Source organism: Simochromis diagramma, unplaced genomic scaffold (assembly GCF_900408965.1).
Source record: "Simochromis diagramma unplaced genomic scaffold, fSimDia1.1 OVJJ01000091.1, whole genome shotgun sequence".
NCBI lineage: Eukaryota > Metazoa > Chordata > Actinopteri > Cichliformes > Cichlidae > Simochromis > Simochromis diagramma.
The window spans coordinates 3,169,122-3,188,704 of record NW_024386901.1 but is presented as its reverse complement, the minus strand read 5'-3'; the positions used below and the strand labels follow the sequence as shown (position 1 = coordinate 3,188,704).

The 19,583-nt window shown below is 43.0% G+C and overlaps 1 protein-coding gene across 9 annotated transcripts; it reads right to left on the bottom strand.

The window, feature by feature from the left end:
- Positions 1-577: 577 nt before the first annotated feature.
- Positions 578-17,199, bottom strand: ankrd50l (ankyrin repeat domain 50-like). 9 transcript variants are annotated; one of them, XM_040034812.1, is made up of 7 exons: positions 17,070-17,195; positions 16,707-16,959; positions 14,051-14,126; positions 12,272-13,074; positions 7,348-7,565; positions 2,894-6,458; positions 578-1,209 (listed from the first exon to the last, which is right to left on the bottom strand). In XM_040034812.1, the coding sequence occupies exons 4-6, from the start codon at positions 12,718-12,720 to the stop codon at positions 2,905-2,907; spliced, it is 4,221 nt and encodes a 1,406-aa protein (XP_039890746.1). In that variant the 5' UTR covers positions 12,721-13,074; positions 14,051-14,126; positions 16,707-16,959; positions 17,070-17,195; the 3' UTR covers positions 578-1,209; positions 2,894-2,904. The 9 variants fall into 9 exon arrangements, with proteins under 9 accessions (XP_039890746.1, XP_039890749.1, XP_039890750.1 ...); XM_040034815.1 differs by having other exon boundaries at positions 12,272-13,069; XM_040034816.1 differs by having other exon boundaries at positions 12,272-12,928.
- Between the last annotated feature and the right edge of the window lie 2,384 nt (positions 17,200-19,583).

Sequence of the window (19,583 nt, the reverse complement as noted above, 5' to 3'; positions counted from 1 at the left end):
AAACACTGTAGCTAACCAAGCACACTGATACATAGCAGCAGCTCGACGCACCCTACCACACATCAGTAAGTGCTCAGGGAACCAACCAAAGAGCCCAAGGCATCGACTTGGCCTCCAAACTCCAAAACATTTGATATTGCAGTTGCTACAGATTTCAGATGCTACGCCTCAAAAACAAAACAAAAACAAAAAAAAAAACATAGTCGAGAATCGCCATGAGCTGCGTCTGGTCCCTTCTACAGTTTCAAGTGTGTCCAAAATCATTTGGTTTCATAACCCCAGGTGGCCAGCATCAGCCCGCAGCCAGACTTTCATCTCTGCACGATGCAACCACATCAGAAGCCATCCGTGACATTTAGCTGCAAAAGTGCTTGAAATGCAGCTACAGTAAAAGTATAAAACACACGAAGAACCACACAGAACATTTTATGGCATCACTTGCCATTTTAATTTATGTAATTAAATATTGATGAAAAAAAAAATGAATAAAAACAAAACATTTTAGGCCACATACACGTTTGGAATTAACAGCCCTACCACATCCACCCTCAGTTTTTATTGTCCAGTTTTCATTTTCCTTCCTGCCTGCTCACAGACACACTGTCAGTGAGCCAAGTTGCATTCTGCAAACTTGGCGGCGTTTTAGGGTTAGCACTGTATCATAAACCAGCAGTAGGTCAGGCTCTGGTAGGCTTGTTTTTCTGAAAATTATTTTTGGTTGACAGCTATGGAACAACTATGGGGGATGTAGGCCAGTTTATAGCAAATACCAAAGGCTTCCCTAAAAGGTCAAGGCCACAAGCTTAAAGCTCTTGAACATGACTGTTTAAAAACAAAAACAAACAAAAAAAACCCTCAACCATTACTCTATAATGGCTCTACGGGGTAAAATAAATAAAAATAAAATAGTAAAAAGGTATTTTTTGTCAGACCAGTGCCGATCAAAAGTATGCTATCATAGAAAAATAACATCCAAGTCATGCTTTACACTAAATATATCAGCATGATTTTGTCTGTAAGGATGTGCTCTGCTCCTCCCACACAACAGGTAAAACAAAAAGAAACAAAGGCTTTAATGTCATTCAGTCTCTTCTTCCTCTGGTTTTCTGAAAGGATGCTGAAAAAAGGAATGATTTCCTCTCATTTGAACCCAGTGAATCACTGCCAAAAAAACTGCCATCTCCTTGAACATAAAATGTCCCACTCCACCTAAAAGAAAGAAAATCATTAGCATTTGAATAAAAAAGAAAGGGGAAATAAATGCTGTGCAGTGTAAGTGTGTGGTTCTCTCCACTTAATTACTTTAGATCAATTAGTAATTTTTAAACTTTTAAATCGGGGTATGAATGGCTGTCTGTCTCTGGCTGTCTGTTAGCTCAGTGATCAACTGTTAAACTGTCCCGGGTGTGCTCGACCTCCCGCCCAGTAACAGCTGGGATAGGCTCCAGGACCCCTACAATCCTGAATTAAATAAGAAAACAGATTGATAAATGGACTTCAAAATAACAGTCTCACCATCTAATTGACTATGTGCACGTTAGCATATGCTACTTCCGGTGCGGAAACTCCTGTGGGGAGCTTTGTTTCCGGTGTCCTATTCGCGCCTGGTTTACAGTCCAAAACAAGTTAAGCAAATGAATGAATCAAGTGGTGATTAACATTTCTATAGATGTCTTGGGCATTTACCCAATATATCTGTAAATGATGTTCATCGACTTGTCGATATTTTTTCCCCCGCACCTCAGAGCAAAAGAGAAAAGGGATTCAAATGTTATATTTCTCAGCTTTCCCTCGTTTATCGCGGGTGTTATGTTCTAAAAATAACCAGCAATAGGTGAAATCAAGTAGCCAATTTTATTTTTTGACGGTGCAAAACGTTTCGTGGACACCGTGGACATACAGTACTGCACTTCAGAGTCACACTGCTAGCGATCAATGCAGCGATTCTGTACTGTACAGGAGAGACGTCACGGAGGAGATCGTCTGCAGCGATCAGGACGCAGGACACAATGTGACGTAAAAAAAAAAAAAAAAAAAAAAAAAAAAGCATGCAAACTTGCACTAAAAAAAATCCGTGAAACAGCGAGGTGAAAGGTGAACGTTATAGCGAGGGACCGCTGTAATTTTGAAGGTAAGTCACAACATACCCTTCGTAAATACTAATGTACAGAAACCCTTACCAGCAATCATTCATTTTTTGTGTGGCTTTTTTCACGGTTTGTTAACATGCTGTGTAGGTGTGTACTTGACTAGCTGATATCGACATAACGGGAAACATCTGGTTTGACTATTCTACACCTGTAGTTTGAATGCTGAACATTTGCCTGTTTGAATCATAAGACCAGTCATTATACAGAGATACTTCTGAATGTGAACGATGTGTCTTCTGCATGCAGTAATGCAGTTCTGCTTGTGTTGAGTGATGTAAACAACTGATCGATCTAAACTCTTTAAACGTCAAAATTGATCATTAGATTTTTTATGACACAACAGTGGTGAGTGTTCCCACCTTCTGCTCTTTGTAACTTAACGCGATCTTTCCGTTTTCGAGTTTTGGACATGATTTTGGAGTATATCTTCGCAGTAGCGATTGACCGCAAAGTAAAGCTACCGGAAATGCACAACCCCACATCCGGTCTCAAACCAGGAAGTTAGCATTGTCTCGTGCACATAGTCAATTTATCTAATTAACCAAGTCACCTATCAAAGACTTGATCCTGTCAATTTTATTCTCACTGGACACTCTTGAACTAAAATGAATTTGGTTTGACAGTTACTATGTTTGCATTTTTGCTGCTGACAGTTGAATTATTGAATTATTTACATCACTGAGCCACAGTACAGTAAAAAGGTTGTGAAGAAAATCTAGTCAATGCTAACTTAGGCAACTTACTTGAGTACCAGTCACAGAGGAGTCTCTCTCTTGTGTAAGGCTACACTGGTGGGACCCTCAAACTGCAGTTTGATGGCCCGTTTGAGATTAAGCTGTGGGTCTGTGGTTGTCATAGTGACCATTACATCATCTGGCAAGGCACTACAGGGTGGGACGGGGGAAAAGCTGTAGCAAACCGGTGACAAAATGTTCTTCTGGGGTTTAGAATCCCAAGCTTCCTCTTGAAGTGGGTTCTGAAGCCTGTACGGGTATCCGAGAGGAGCGTTCTCTCGGTTTTTAGCACCTAGCGGTTGGTCCTGTCCTGGCATTATCCCAAGTGAAGCCATTACAGAGTTCCATTTACCACCTGTGTAATTAGTCCTCTCTGTTTTTATTAAATTTGAGCTTTGTTTGTTTATTTTGTCATGATATTCAAGTCCAGATGATAGGTCTTTCTGAGGCAATTCGTAATTATGCACTATGGCAGTGACTGTGCACACAGTAGGGGGAGGGCTCCCTTTGGGTTGCCTCTTACTGCTTCCGTGGAGACTGCCTATGCCCGAGCCCCCTGGTGGAGGGAGGGTGGAATTACGGCTACGACTGCGGGGCAGTGAGTGCTGTTGGATCTGCTGTATAAAGCTGAGGCTGTCAGCTGGCACTGTCTGCACCGTGGCCAGTGAGTGGCAGGTCGATGAGGTTTGGGAGCTCTGCATGGAGTGGAATCGTTCTGCAGTGGATCCTGGAGAAGAAACCGAGGACGATGAGGTTGCAGCAGTTACTTCACCTCCACTACTTTCTGAGATTCCTAAAGATGAGATCATGTTGGATTTTGAAGGGGATACAGTACTAGAGTTAGGCAACACACCTAGATATGGCTTGGCTCCATAGCTCTCCAACATCCTGACAATGTTATAGTGTCCATGTTTCCCAGCCACTTTGACCGGACTGCGGCCATATTTATCCATGTGATTGGGATTTGAGCCTCTTTCTAGAAGCATTGCAACGATGTTAGCATGTCCCTCCTGGGCAGCGATGCTCAGAGCTGTTGCCCCCTGATGGCAAGCAAGGTTTATATTGATGCCACTGGCTTCTAGGAGGCGATGTCCTACTTTAGCGTGTCCTGTCCAAGCCACTGAAAGTATTGGTGGTCTCCCCTCTGCATCTTGTGCATTGGGATTCGCCCCGTGTCTTAAAAGTAGGTCTACAATCTCTACAAATCCTTGCCAGGAAGCCACATGAAGCGCTGTACGGCCCTCAGAGTCTCTGGACTCCAGAGGAACACCCCCTTTCTCAATTAGGAGAGTAGCCATATCAAGGCGACCCTCCAATACTAGGAGGTAGAGCAAAGGACGCCCTTCGGCATCCCGGACATCAGTATCAGCCCCTCGTTTCATAAGCAGCTCTGCAACATCAGTATTGCCCTCCAGGAGTGCAGCACTCAAGGCAGAATGCCCATCATAGGCCCTGTGGTCAATGGGAGACCGTCTGTCTAATAGAAGTTTGGCAGTGCTCCAATGGCCTTCTTGGGCAGCTAGTATAAGGGGAGTGCGTCCCTCGATGTCCATCTCTCCAACTCGTGCCATGCTGCCTTCTTCTGTCAAAATGGCACAAACTGCACGATGTCCTTCACACGCAGCAGCGTGCAATGGAGTCCAGCCAAGATCATCTTTATGGTTCTCATCCAGGCCTCGGTCCAGCAATGTACGGACAACCTCTACGCTCCCTCTGGCTGCTGCTAGACATAGTGCCGTCCTGCCTTCACAATCAATGGCATCCACAGCCGCTCCCCAGAAAAGCAGCCGTGACACGGTCTTCATGTGTCCCATTGCTGCTGCTGCCAGGAGGGGAGTAACAGCAGCAGCAGCAGGCAGACTGCCGTCAGGTCCAGCAGTTTCATCTACGTCAGCACCAGCTTCTAACAAAAGCTCGACTACATCTTCATGGCCCTCATAGGATGCAAGAAGAAGCGGTGTCATTCCATCATGGTCTCTGTGCCCTGGATCTGCTCCACGCTCCAGTAACAGACTTGCTACCTCTCCAAAACCTTTGACCCCTGCTGCTGTAGGGACACAGACAGCTGCAACTGACAGAGCAGTGCGTCCATCTCCATCAGCCAAATCAACTTGTGCATTGTGGTCCAACAATATTGCCACTGCTTCATGATGTCCCATATAGGCAGCTGCGATAAGTGGTGTGCGGTCCTTGCTATCAGCTTTGTCAACTTGAGCCCCATAGTCCAGTAGTGTGAGAACAATTTCATCATGACCGCCCCATGCAGCAGCTCTGAGAGCAGTTCGGCCCTCGCTGTCACATCCATCTACATCTGCTCCTGCATCCAGCAGTAGATGGACAGCCTCAGCGTGTCCACCCCAAGCTGCAGAGCGCAACGCTGTCCATCCTTCATTGTCAACATGCTCCATCATCTGTACTGCAGTTTTTTGGTCCTGGCTCTTGGCCCATTCTAGGAGTTCAGACAACAGTTTGACGTGACCCTGCCTGGAGGCTAAAGTCAGTGGCGTTTGACCCTGATGATCACTGATCAGTGGATCAGAGCCATGTGAAAGGAGAAGTTTAGCTAAATTTGCAGAACCCTCGTGGGCTGCGCTAGCAAGCAGAGTCTGTCCATCTGTAGAACCAGGCTGGTTTACAGACATGCCACTGGCAAGCAGGTCCTTTATAGACGTCTCCCTTTGAAGTGTCTGTTGCACATTAATTCCTTCTTTACCTACACTATGCATTGCATCACTTGAGTCTGCTCCAGAAAAAAAGGTTCGAGAGACTAGTCCACTTCTCATCAGCAATTGAGCAACATCCTGACTCACTGAAACAGGAAGCTGAGCTAAGGATGTGGCAAGTGCTTTACTGCAGGTGGGGTTAAGAGCACGTACACCTGCCCACAGCATCCACAGTGCCAAAAATGCAGGTTTATCTTTATGGTGCCCTGAGCAAATTAAGTGTGTGGCTAGCTGGCAAGTTTCCTCAACGTCAAGGTTAGGTCCCTGTAGAGTCAGAGATGATGCAAGCATGCTATGACCTTCTGTTCTGCTACACAGATATTTCTGTGTGCAGTACTTAACATCTGTCAGCCACTCTGTAAAGCTTGCATGAAAAATTAGTTTGGTGCCTCCGGTTCCATCGATTAGGAGCGCAGAGAGGGTTTGGAGTTTGTTCTCAAAGTCCTGAAGACTTAATAAGGTGTCCTGAGTCCAGACTGCCATGAATAGCTGCTGGGGTGTTAGGGGCCTCGGGGCAGCCAAGAGGGCATTGAGGAGAGGCCTTACGTAGATGAAGCGCCCTCGGGGGAACAATCTCTGGCACAGCCAAAGGTAGAGTCCGTTGAGAGTCCCGGGGATGTCCCGGATCTCTCGCAGACCCACCAGCGAAGCTGCCACACCGTCCAGAACACGCTGAAGAAAAAGAAAGCAGCCGCCACTTTTGATGTGCAGAAGATTCAGCATATCAGCGGTATCAGGGGTGAGCTGTCGACGAAGCGCTGCTTCTTCATCCAGACGACAGAGGATGTACTGCTGTACGTCACGGACTGCTGGAGGCTTCCGCAGATCATCCAGACAGAGTTTACGAAAACCTACAACAGATAGGACAGTTGTTTGGTTTTTTATATTCCTCATGGATTCTATCTACAGTTTTCTTTAGGTTTTGCATTTTTTCAGTCTTATGTGATGCTTTGTTTTTTTTTTGCTTCTTATTTTGAAAACTCTATGCCAGGTTGTTCTAGTGTAATGGTAGACCTCCAGCTAACAATTTATCTAAGTCCTGGATGATTTGGTATAAAGTTCCACTTTTAAAATGGCAAAATGGAGAATGTGCTTAGCAGGTGTAGAAATAAAACCACGTTAGGGTGTTGCCTGAGGTGCTAAGCTAAGTAGCACCTGGTCTAAGGAGCTTGGAAAGAAAAGCGTCTGGACTTCTTCAAGTTGCTGAAGACGTTTCACGTTTCACCTGATTGTGACCGACACCCGTCTTCACACCTTGGCTCGTGTGATTAGGTAGAGGAGCATTAGGGGGACCATTGTCTCTCTTGGGGGGGGGGGGGGGGGGAGACACACACTCCCACAGGACTTAAATCTGGAACTCTCCACCGTTTGACCCTAGAACTGAAGAAGCTTCTCGGATGAGAGGTGAAACGTCTTCAAGCAACTTAAAAGAGTCCAGAGGCTTTTCTTTCCGAGCTTCTACGATGAGCTGGATGACTGAGAACCTTCACAGACCTAAGTAGCATCTCAATAGAAATTTTGAAAATTCTTGTTTGTTTACTGTATTGCAGTGAACAGCCAATTAAACTACTTGATCAGTGTTTGTCAGTGCATTTTTAGATGACAAAAATAGTGATTTCACTGCACAATCATGGCCACACCCTAACCAACCCATATGTCATCTTGTGTTCACATGTAACTGATCGCATTTATTTATTTTGTAATATATTGCATAATCTTATAAGAGAAGTATGTACATACTTGAGAACATCTTGCACAGGGCCTTATTATGGCGGCGGACCGAACAGATGAGCAGCAACCAGCTGGGCAGCAGGTGTTGACTGCAGGCTAAAAGCTCTGCAATGGAGCCACTCTTCCTAACTCCTTCCCTTGGTCCATATTCTACATCCAGAGAGTCTATAACCATCATCAGAGTCTGGGCAGGAGGAGGAAGGTCCGACAGGGGTTCCAACACTGCTCTAAGGACATGCGAGGAAGAGGCAGACACACAGTGCAAGACATTACACTTAAGACAATGTAATAACAGCAGGATTCGTGGGTTGATAATAGAGTTGAAAAAGAAAAGTAACATTGCGAACACTCGTTTGTGCCAACAAAGCAGATTAGATCTTTCACACATTGTCAGTGTGAGTCACTGGGAGTGACAGTCAGACTTTGCTGCGACTTCAGGCATCTTTATTTAAAGTGTGGAGTTTAGTTTTCTTACTGCATTTTATGGAAGTTTTTTTCATTGTTTTGCATATGTTGAATCTTCAGTAGTACTGGAGTCATAATCAGTTTCATTCAGCCTTTGAAAAAGAACTCAAAAAAAAAAAAAAAAAGTAAGCAAATGTCAGGCAAACTAAGCAATTCCATTTACACTTTCACAATAATTTATGTCAAATCCAAACTACAAGTGGGTAAACAAGAGTCAACCAGGACAACTGCTATCAGATGCTTCTGCAGTAAAATTAAAGCCGACTCTCATGTTAACCTGTTAACACAGATATCAAACTGTAATCAAGAGAACTAAACAGCAATTTAGCCCCACACCCCACACTTTCATTAAACACCGGAACAAGCTGCAAAACCATAAAACAATTACAAACTTGGCTAAAGCTAAAATAGCGGCGTCACTGCCTTTTAATCACTGCGGTCAGCACCCACACCCTGCTGTGATCTGATGGTGACTCAGGTTAATGGAACATGTGAATTTCCAGCTCCACCCTGGTCTCTCTCTCACACACGCTATCAAACTGGCAATTCTTTTCACATTATTATTATTATTATTATTATTATTATTATTATTATTATTATTGATGCACGGCAAAGACACCATTGAACTTCTTGACCCTGATGTCCAATCTCAGTGGCTGCACTTCCGTGTCATGGGTGCAGGTCAGCAGCAGTATTATAGCAAAGCTTCTCACCTGGGAAAAAAGTGACACCCCTTGAGGGATCATTCAAATTTCCAAATATCGATAGTACAATACCAATATCGAATCAATGCCAGTACTGGTATTGGTATCAGATTGATACTAGCACAAGAGGATCAATACTTTGTTTCCATCCAAGTTCAGCATGTAGTTCGGTGATTTAGTTGTTATAAAATGTGTTCAGAATTTGCAAATATATGATTATTCAATTCAGTTTTATTTTTAATAGCACCAAATCACAACAACAGTCGCCTAAAGGTGCTTAAAATTTACCTCATAGGTCATGACACACTGCTCTTCCCTACATAAGCTCATAAGCTGGCTTTATAAATTTAAAGCATCAGCGCTATTATCGGCAACACTACTTGGAATTACTTGGTATCCGATCGATGCCACGATGTGCAGTATTGCACAGCGCTAGTTTTCAGAAGAGCTTTACAGCTGGCAAAAATGCCTTATCCTGCAACAAACACAGGGTGTGGGTTTGTATGTGAGCTGTCATTAGTGTTAATGTCTGTGTTTAAAAATGACCACAAGGTCCAGGTACCATTAGAGGCCAAACAGGTTTTCATCTAATGGATTTAACAGTTGTTGTCTTTTTGGTTTGTTTGTTTTAGAAGTAAAACGTCAAGAGGAGAAAAACTTTAATCTCAAAATAATGTCACATATTCAACATTATATATATTTTTTTTAAAAACTACCTCAAAAGAGTTTCACTCAGACTTAAACAATCTAAAGTAAGCTGAGTCTCTAACTGCTTAAACTCAGGGGTCAAGAATTAATCAGCTCTGGATTCATATGTACATAATAAGGAGTGGGAGGAGAAGTTTCACCACTTTAAATATATATAAAAAAAATTAGTCATCTCTATAACGATTAGACTTTGGCGAGCGATAGGCCTAATAGTTATCTCATGCCTGGATGAGACACTAAAACAAACAGGATTATATGCATGTTCTGAAACAAATGGCACCACCCCAAACAGTTCCCAAGTTTATATGATCAGTTAATGTATCTGTTATTTTGAAATTAAATAGCTTTTCGTGAGTAGGGTTTGAATTAATAAAAGGAAGCAAATCCTCAGATTTGATAGGCTGGGAGCGGCCACTGGTAGTTTTGTGAGATTGTGGCTTTATTTGATGAATCATCAAAGCTGCTTACAAAAGGTCTTTTGCAATGTCTTGAGGTCACTAATATTTCAAGACTTAGCTAACCAGATAATAGACTCGACCTTTATTATCAAGTATATTACGCAGTAAAAAGAAGAGCGACATCCTGCTCTGAGTGATGATTTCAGCTAGGTTATGACAAGCTTATCATAGCACTGCGCGCTTTTAGTTATCTGATTAAAACAACACTCCCTCTGACGTGAGGAGGAGGAAGGGTAATTCTTTCATTCAGGTGACACAGTCATTTAACATGGGTGATCTAGTTGGATAAATCCTGTAGAGACAACTGTATTTGTATTGTATACTTTTAATATATTTTCTTACACACACAGGACATTGCAGCCAATGCTATGTGCACTTTAAAGTATGGTGGCTTTACTCGAACTGATATGAAAGATGTTCAACACAATTCACTACCTATTACTGAGCTTACTTAGAAAGAGCTTCACTACAAGCCGCCCATTTGTCCTGCTGTTGACTGTCATTACTGCTGTCATGGGAAGTCCAGCGGCAGTTTGTAGCACTTTGTCATCAGATTATGTGTCTCCCAAGAAGCTAGCATAGCCACAAGTGTCCAGTGACTGAGTGAACCGTCAGCTCGTGTGTCTGAAATGATACATTTTCCCATCTTGGCACTTAGGTTAGCGCGAACACCAAAAAGGGCACGACCCAGTATTGAACAGTTGTTTCTATGGCTCGGATTAAAATCAATATAAGACACCAGTTTAGCGAACAGACCCAGACAGAGGAAGCACTGCACTACACACAGGCTTATTTTCCTTCTCTTTCACTGCCAATTCAAATCCACGTTTCTTCAATTTGTCCATGGGTGTCCTGACACAGTGGAGCTTCACCCGCAGCCACCTTCTCTCAAAAGAGCCCCCCAACACAAACAGCTGCTGGCTGCGAGCCAGTCTGAGGGGAATGTGGAATTCAGCTCAGCACTTCACACCAGAGGAGAGCAAACAGAGGAGGAGTGCAGAAGCGCTCCGACTCACCGCAAAGCAAACACACCGGCAACGTGTCAAAGTCTCAGAGAGGAGAGTGACCTCGCTGACCGGTGCCGAGACGGTCACCGGGGAGCCGGAGGCATTTTTTCACCTCTTTGTCCCCCTCAATTCCCTCCCTCCCCCCTCCGTCTCTGAAAGGATGTTATGTTGTAAATAACACTGCAGCGTTCATTCACTGGAGGCCCCATTGTGTGTTGTGAATGGGCGGCATTATGAGGGGGAGACATAAATATAAGACGAGGAAGAATGGCTGCTGCACACTTTTCCTGCGACTGTACCGGCTTCTGTTTGCCGCTCACTGCAGCTTTTACATGTACAGATTCTGAGGCAGTTAACTGCCTGCTGAGAGTCTAAACACCTGCAGAAAGCCACCTTTATTTAGACAAAAACAAAGATAACCTTTAAGCTCTGCTGGAGCATTTTCCCACAACATGAACAGCTGCTCGTGCTTTACTCTGTTTTTGTTTTGAGAGTGAGGCAGCTTCACTCTTTACATGCACATTACTTTATGACAGCAGCCTTTATTCAGCTCACTTTTTATCTACTGGATCATGGTATTTAGGGTGGTCCTCTCTCAGAAGGCAGACCAGACAGGCACTACTGTTTTTGAGCTCAGTGATCTTAAGTGGAGATGTGGGAAAAACTTCAGCTTCACCGAACTGCAAACAATGAAAAGGGAGCTTTGCAAAATGTGTTAACACTGGAAACCTGTGAATTCAAACCCAAGCCGAGTCCATCCAAGTAAAAGGTCGAAGGTAAGGTGGCTTTGTGAGATGTCCACAACTAACTCTGCTAGTCCTTCCCCCAATTACAGGAGCTCATACCAACTCTGGCAACTCAACAAGTGTTGGAAATGATGTTTAGCTTACTACTTTAATCTTTCATGCAATAAAATGAATAAAATTTCAGACTTTCTGCCACAAAACAAAAAAAGTTATATAGATTTCAATGCATGGAACTGGATTCAAACAATAACAGCCCTAATCCTAGATGCTGTCAGATAACCGGATGGTCACGGATTGAATTTCATAGCTTCCGTGTTGCATAGAGTTAAGATCATCATGTTAACAAAACACAAAATGGGTCATCAGCAGGTTGACAGTAAACAGATAACAGATCGTGTATTTACAATGATGTTAACAGCTACATTTAAAACTAAATACTCAAACAGGCCACTTAATTAACAGCACCGAGCTGCAGTGCCAGGACTCCGTCGGCCTGTTTTCATTGATTTTGGAATCTGATAAACCGCTTTTCCCACGCACGAAGTCGGAACTTTGCTCCGGCTTTCATCACCAGCATCATGATTTACAGACCCCCACATAAATTCTGCTGTGATGAGCTGGGCATGAGCCATACCCTTGAACGTGCACATACACGCTGAGCACCTGGATTTGTTTCAGGCAACTTTCTTTTCCCTTTCATTTAGAAGAAGTGGGAAATTTCCCACTGATGTGTTTCAACAAAACTGATCTCAAAAGATGGAAGCGCTGACTTTTTGTAGGACTTTTGTAGGACAAAAAAAAAAAAAAAAAAAAAAAAAAAAAAAAAAAACACACATGGTACAAACCTCTTGAAGGTCTCATTAGGGTCTCTTTGACACGTGAGAGGCTCCAAGGCAGAGGATACAGATGGGCTGTTAAGGAGCTCTTCGTACCCTGGAGAGAGGAGAGGAGAGGCCCTCAGCTGTTCCACCAAGCCCAGGACGAACCTCCACAGCACTGTACTCGTCTGGTCCTCCCTCTGGCAGAAGTGGGCCGCAAGGCAACGCTGTGCCAACCCAACTGCCAGCCCTGCCTTTGAGGTGGGGGACACCACCTCGGTGCACAGAGCTGTCTTCCCGGCACCAGGTCCCCCCGTTACCAGGATCCCGGGAGCTTGCCCGGGCCCCGAGCGGGCGTCCAGGCAGCGACGCAGCTTGTCCAGGGCCCATTCCCGGCAATAAAAACGCCGGCCCTGAAGCAAGCTGGAGCTGCTGCCAAATCCACTGCTGCTCATTTGTTCCTGGGGTCCTGACATCCAGGGGACAACTTAGCACTGTGAATGTCACATCCCATACTCGGTGACTAACTCCACTCCTCTTTGTGGTACAGCTGCAGCCGGTGTGTGTGTGTGACAGCTCTAGGCAATAACTGGATATTTCTTTAGCTTGTCAGTTTCTGAAAGTGTTGCATCAGGCGATTATTATCGCTAGTTGTCTTTCTCCCGTAGGTCCCAAGGTGTAAGGCTGACAAAAAAAAAAAAAAAAGTCAGAAAAAGGTTAAGTCGGGAAAGGTGCACCTCTTCTTTCTCTCTCAACGTCTTGATCTTTGTGTCGCCGAGTCTGAAATGCTACAGTTCACCATGCTTCTCGTGGGGGATCATGGAGCTGCTCTGTCAGATATCAAGAAAGAGGGAGAAGGAAATGAGGAATGAGTCAATGACAGCATGTTTCTCGCTGACTTAATGGCATGTATCTCACCCCCTCCCCTGTCTGAGTCGCCCTCGGTGTGCTCCAATTACAGCCACAGTTTCCCCTCTTCTCTCACTTTCTGTCCTGCTTCTTTTTTGAGAATCGACCCAAAACTGCAGCTGTAGCGTGACATTTTTTTCCCCCTTTCCCACACCCACGGATCTTTGCCTTCCCTCAACCCCCCCCCGTCTCTCTCTCGCTCTCTCATGCCTTCCGGTTTTTCTTGTTTTGTTTTTTTTTGTCTCCACCCTCTCTCAGTGTTTCACAGCATGTCCGGGCATGCACGGGTGAGCACCAAGGTAGAGGAGTGGTGAGGGGGAGGACTCATGTGATCATAAGCCACTCTACAGCTGACAGGTGGGAGGAGTTACCTGGGGTCAAGGTTCAATCGCAGGACACTCCGTCAGCTGTAGGAAAGGTATCTGCCAGACTACAGCACTAAAGTTTTGTGTCAAGAAGGTAAGTTGTGTTGCTGGCATCAAAACACGAGCCTCGAATTTCACTTTCTTTTGTTCTGATTCACTTTGAGTTAATTAATTAGTCATAAATCATTTACTAGGCGAGAGTGCCAAACATTTTATCCTCCTTATATCATTATAAAGCGAATGTGTTTGATATTTTGACTGCTGATCTAGAGCAAAAACAGCTCACTCACTGAGAAAATATAATGACATATCCTTTGTTTTCTGTTATTTATGGGAAGTGTTTCAGCAGTAACACCAATCACAACACCGCTAATTTGACTATTCTCTTTCTGACTTCCACTTTGCTGATTAAAATCTGGTTTTTAATTAAAGTGTGATGAGGGCACATGCAAACTGGAAAACATAAACAAATCAAACAGAGTCCTCTGAACCTTTCTGAATTATTACACGTTTAGGAGCTCACTTCTCCTACCTGTACTTTCATTAAAGAGGGGCGGCATCTTCTTCGGTCAAACACACTCTGGCATTTCCTGGACCGGCGTTACACCCTACATTTAAAACAAACAAAAAAAGAGGATCAGCAAATCAAGTTTTTAGTTTCTATTTTGTGGTAGCCAATCATGATGGAGAAACCGGGAGAAAAAAAAAATATGCTGGAGGAACACTAACTTCTTTATTTTCTGTGCAATTAAAGCAATTAAAAGCACCTTTTGAGAGCTCCTGTATGTATGATTATGTTATCTGCTGTTTTTAAAAGCCGTCCCACAACATTCCACATTTTTTCCTGCTGTGAGGCAAACACTGAAAAGCTGAATGGTTGGGTTTTTGAGCCTATATGATACCAAGCACATGTCACACATATCCATTTTTCACATATGAGACAATGAAGAGAAGAAAAAAAAAGCCTCTACATGCAAACTGCCAATACATACTTTAAGTTCTTCTGATTGGACAAAAAAAAAAAAGTGTAAAGTATCACGAAAAGGCAGTAAAAAGACGAGTCTGGTTCTCATGAAGATCTTTGAAGAATTCGGACAAAGAATGCAACGGGCCTCTGAGATAAACTCGGCGTGGTGATGATGATGAGCGTGCACGCTGTTCTTCATTTCAAGTCAGTGACTAATCAAGCATCAGCTACAGGAAGCTGAATCTGACGGATGAGACTGTGATTTAACACTTGAAAGACCCTGCTGCTGTGCATATCATCGACAGCACGCCAGCCTGCTGACAGCGTAATTCAAAGAGCAAAGGAAGCTAAGAGCCACCAGCCGACGTTCCTAACCTGTGCAACTTTTAGTCTGTATGCTTTCTCAGGCAAGGAATACCCTCCTATAGGAGGATGACACATATGCTGCACCGTCGGCTGACAAGTGCCAAATACTGAAAATCAACTAGAGAATGAGAGATGTGCTGTTTTAGCAGCACACTGATGACAGTAATGAGCAAACTTGGCACCAAGCAGAGAAGTTGTCTACATTCTTGTCATTACTTGTGGTTACTAACAAAGCCCTTTGGACCTGCTATGCAGCCTGAGCAGATACTGGTGCAGAACCCAAAGCTGAAGCCTTCAACAGCAAGCTGTCTAAGTAGAAGTCAAATAAAGCCAGACTCCCTACCATGCCTAATTTATTCATTTATGTATTCAGTTAGAAAAAGTTAAACATTCACGGAATCAAAAGTTATTCAGACTGTAAGAGGTTGGAATTATTTAGGAATACAATCAACTGTCACTACTGAAGATGACTTTTCAGGCACCAGAAGCAGACACCCAGAAAATAAGGTACCTCTAACTCCATGCTCCAATTACAGTAACCCGGTTTCTCATGCAGTGTGAACCTAAAGTGCATGTGAATGCACTGAATGAAGTTGCTAGGCAACCAGCAAAGAGGTTGCACACCATTCCATTAAGATTTTTTTCCCTTTTCTTACACCCTCTGACTCCCACAAGAAAACTGAAAAAAATGTGTGCGTACAACTTACAGCATTTGTTTGGAAGTCTGAGCAATGTGATTATTTGCTCTGGAGCTGAAGTGATGAAAACACCAAAAACATTGACACGTTCAGTACAGAATTGAAGCAAGCTGCTGTGCTTTGTGTTATGACTAAAACAGGGCAAAGAAAAGACAGCCCAACTCTACCTGCTGTACCAGAAATTAAAAAGCGGAACCAGACCGATCGATACTGGATTTTTGGGGTTGAGACAAACACTCATTTTATAACATTTTAACTGTACATTAAAGGAAAACTCTTAAACCAACAGTGAGGCAAACCAGTATCTCTGTTGTGCCATTATGAGCTCTTTTGAGTGTTCCCTTCCATGATGACAGGATCTACATGCACAGGACACTGCGTACACAAATGGCTGATTGAGTAAGATGTGATTCTAATGTTGCTGTTTACTGTTAAGCGGTGCACATACAGGATGAGACTAGAGGTTATGCAGAAAAGACAGAGCATGAAAGTGACTTAAAGAGATCACAGGTGAAATAACTGCGGTGGGGACCAAGTTAAGAGCAGAAGACGGAGTGGGAAATATGCAAGATGATCATCTGTGCAGAAGTGCCTACAACGTCCACCACAGCAACCAGCATCCCCTTCAAAAAAAAAATCCACACACAGCAAGCAATTCCCTTGATATGTGGACAAAGCTTCAGACGCAGCATCATCAAAACATCAGCTGAGGGAATCATTTTTCTCCAGAATGATTTTTCGCCCCTCCAGTAGAGTTCCAGTGGAACATTAGACTATACTGGTGCATATCGGTGCTACTATAGGGTTCACAAAAAGAGAGATGGATAAATGACATCCATTTCCCGGCAGCTGAAGGCTGTTTCCTGAAGCGGTTCTTTCGCTCCTTCCACATTTCTTAACAAAAGACGCAAAAAGCAGAGTTTGCTGCAACTGTGATGCACATGCATTTACACAGCGCCTTTTTTCTGGTCGTACAAGCCACATTTTCACAAAAACTATACATTCATGCAGTGTTTTATTCTATACACTTCAAGCACTTCGCGTTTGCATAGCCAATTTACAGTCACCAATTAATCGAACAAAAAATGTAATTTTTTTTTTGAAAATGATTATTAGATCATGTTAATCAACGTCACAAGGTCATTATCTGCAAATACCTTCAGACGATTCTTTATCACCGGATCACAAATTCCCACAATTACCCAGCGTGCACGGCACACAGCAGATCAGCTGCAAGCACTCTGGACGCGTTTGTCTCGCTGCTGGAATCCACAGGTTGTCAGCGTGCCTGCTCCCACACCAAATGCAGGACGATTCTCCCGCAGGTGTGACCAAAGATATCCCGTGATAATGTGTCAAACTGTTTCATCAGTTGGAATAGTCGTCGCCATTCAAAATATGAGCACAAATCTGTTCGCGGAAAGGCTGTTTTTAGTCAAAGCTCACAGAGAAAAAAAAATCTCCCTCCTGTGCAGCAGGACGCCGCATCTGACTTGTAAATGCACACAGCGTGATCTTACCTGCCACGAACGCTGCTCTTCTCCGTCTGCCGCTCAGAGGCTCACACTCCCACAGCCCCACAGCACTTCACCGGATTTTAATCACGTGTCTCCAACAATTCTTCACACCATCACCTTAAAGGTGAACTTAATCCTACTGGGCGTTACATTTAAAGGACAGTCAGTGTGTTTTGAGGGCACACATTTAGACTGGACAACAGATTTTACTACTTATGCTAAATATAGTTAAGAGAAATAAAAAAAAAATATCTAAAGATAAAGCAAAGAAAGCGTAAACCGTCGAATTTGATTGCTTATTTTATTTTATTTTATTTTGCTGAAACTGCACATTCACTGACAATAATAGAAACTGGGCCTTTCATTTTAAAAAACATCTTTCTTGCAATAAGAGGAGCTGGTTTTTAAAGTGACCTGTGAGTGACGTGTTTGCACCAAAGCAAACAGACTCTGCTTTAAGCCACGAGATCCGGTAAACGGTCCCATAATCACAGTTGAACTCGCAGTGAGATGAGAAGTGACCTTTTCACCTTGTTAGCCGATTGTTCACATTCTAACATATACGTATAATAATAAAATTAAATACCAAAAATCATTTTCAAAAAAAGATTTAGCAAGTTTGCAAAATGAAATATAATGCACATAATTATGTTTAAACATAGAGTCTACACACATATAGATAAGTATAAAATATGTGAAAGAGCTATGAAAAAGACACCAAAGACATATTCAGTAAAAATGCATCATCATCGTTGTTGTTGTTGTTGTTGGTGGTGTTGTTGTTGTTGTATGTGACCTCCTAATTTGAATTCACTTCAGGACTGTAAAGAAGAAATATTTTTATCCCTTTTATTCCTGTTGCGCAGAAGTCAGTCACTGAGTTCTACAGACCCCTGGTGGCTATTTGTTGTAATTACATGATGACAACACAGCGTCACCATGACACCGTTTGTTATCTCTTCTTCGAAATTTAGAATTCAGAATTCCTTTATCGTCATCGACTAATAAAATTAAATTAAATTGTGTCCACTACCTCGAAAGGAACACACTCACTCACTCACAGAAACAGGTTCGCACACAGTTCCAATCAGGTAAGCTTAAATGACGTTAAAATGGGATGGAACAACGCTATGTGCGAGTGTTAGTACTCTTACAAAATATTACATTTGTCTGAGAAAGTTTTACAATAGAATAATAAATGAAAAATGTGTGTTGCAGATTGTGTGCAGACCAAACAGTCGTGTTTTGGATGACTGTGTTGAATGCTGAGCTGTAATCCACACAAAAAACAGACACGCGTTTGTTCCTTGCTGTTTGGGTGGTGCTAAAGAGCATGGAGGGTGATGCAAATGATATCATCAGTTTTGTATAACTACTGATGTGAGTCCACAGTAGGTTGGAGAGAATCCATAAAGTCTCTGAGGACCAGTCCCTCCAGACATTTCATGATTTTTGCTGTTTGAGCAACTGGCATGTTGTCGCCAAACATGTTATCACAGACTGTTTGAGAACAACACTAGTGGATGTCTTACAGGAGGTGTGGACAGTGCATTCATTCATTATGAATTCCTCAGTTATTTTCCCATCCTGGAACAGCACCTGGACCACCTGCTTTCCCTACATTCATATTACAGAGTGTGCTGGCATCCGCAATCTGTATGAGGCAGCTGGCCAACATGTGGTAAATAAGCCAAGCCATGGTTAGTAACAACACTTGGGTTTGCTTTCTTAAAAGTATCACCACATTGGTTAACAGAGTCACATGACCAAAAATAAGGGCTGCTGAATGAGTGAATGACTTGGCAAAATTAAAAGTGCTTATTTGGTTAACTGGTGATTCTAAAGTGTGTGAATGTCTGTTTCTCCGTGTTAGCCCTGTGATGGCCTGGTAATGTCTTTACTGTGTACTGATATTTCCCCTGTTAGAGCTGGGATAGACTAGGTAGCCTCTGTGACGCCAAGTTGGATAAACAGTTAATAAAATGGACGGGTAGAATTCAAAATTGTTTCGCAAGTTTTAAAAATATAAAACTAACATAAGAGGTGAAAAAAAAGCTAAAATAATTTCATATATGACAATATTTGCCTATCCTTTTACATTTTATTCTGCAGTGGTCTGACTTCTTATGTGATGTAGGAAATTGACAGCTGCCCCTCAGCAGTGCATTTGTTCATTGTATTGAACCAGCATTAATTTCAATCACATAAGAAGAATTGAAAAAAAAAAAAGATGGAGAACTTTGATAAGAAATAAACCACATATGAGTTGAATTAAGGAGGAACTTTGTTTACTGCCTACCACAGAGCTCCAGAGCTCCTGCTCAAAAGACTGACATACTCACTGGTCATACTGGAGTCTACTTTGGATTATTTCTTTTCTGTGGCCGTTCTGAATATGGTGTGCCACAAGGTGCTGTTTTGGGGCCTTTGCAATTTCTGTTATATAGGTTCTTCTTCAGCAAATTTTAACTACGTTTCTTATCACTGCTACCCAGATGACATTCAGTGAGATATCAC

Coding starts and splice junctions, on each gene's coding strand:
- ankrd50l (XM_040034814.1), bottom strand. CDS start 12,720: ATGTCAGGACCCCAGGAACAAATGAGCAGCAGTGGATTTGGCAGCAGC. Junction 7,566..12,271: donor CCTAATGAGACCTTCAAGAG/GTTTGTACCATG, acceptor GCATGTCCTTAG/AGCAGTGTTGGAACCCCTGT. Junction 6,459..7,347: donor CCTGTGCAAGATGTTCTCAA/GTATGTACATAC, acceptor TATCTGTTGTAG/GTTTTCGTAAACTCTGTCTG.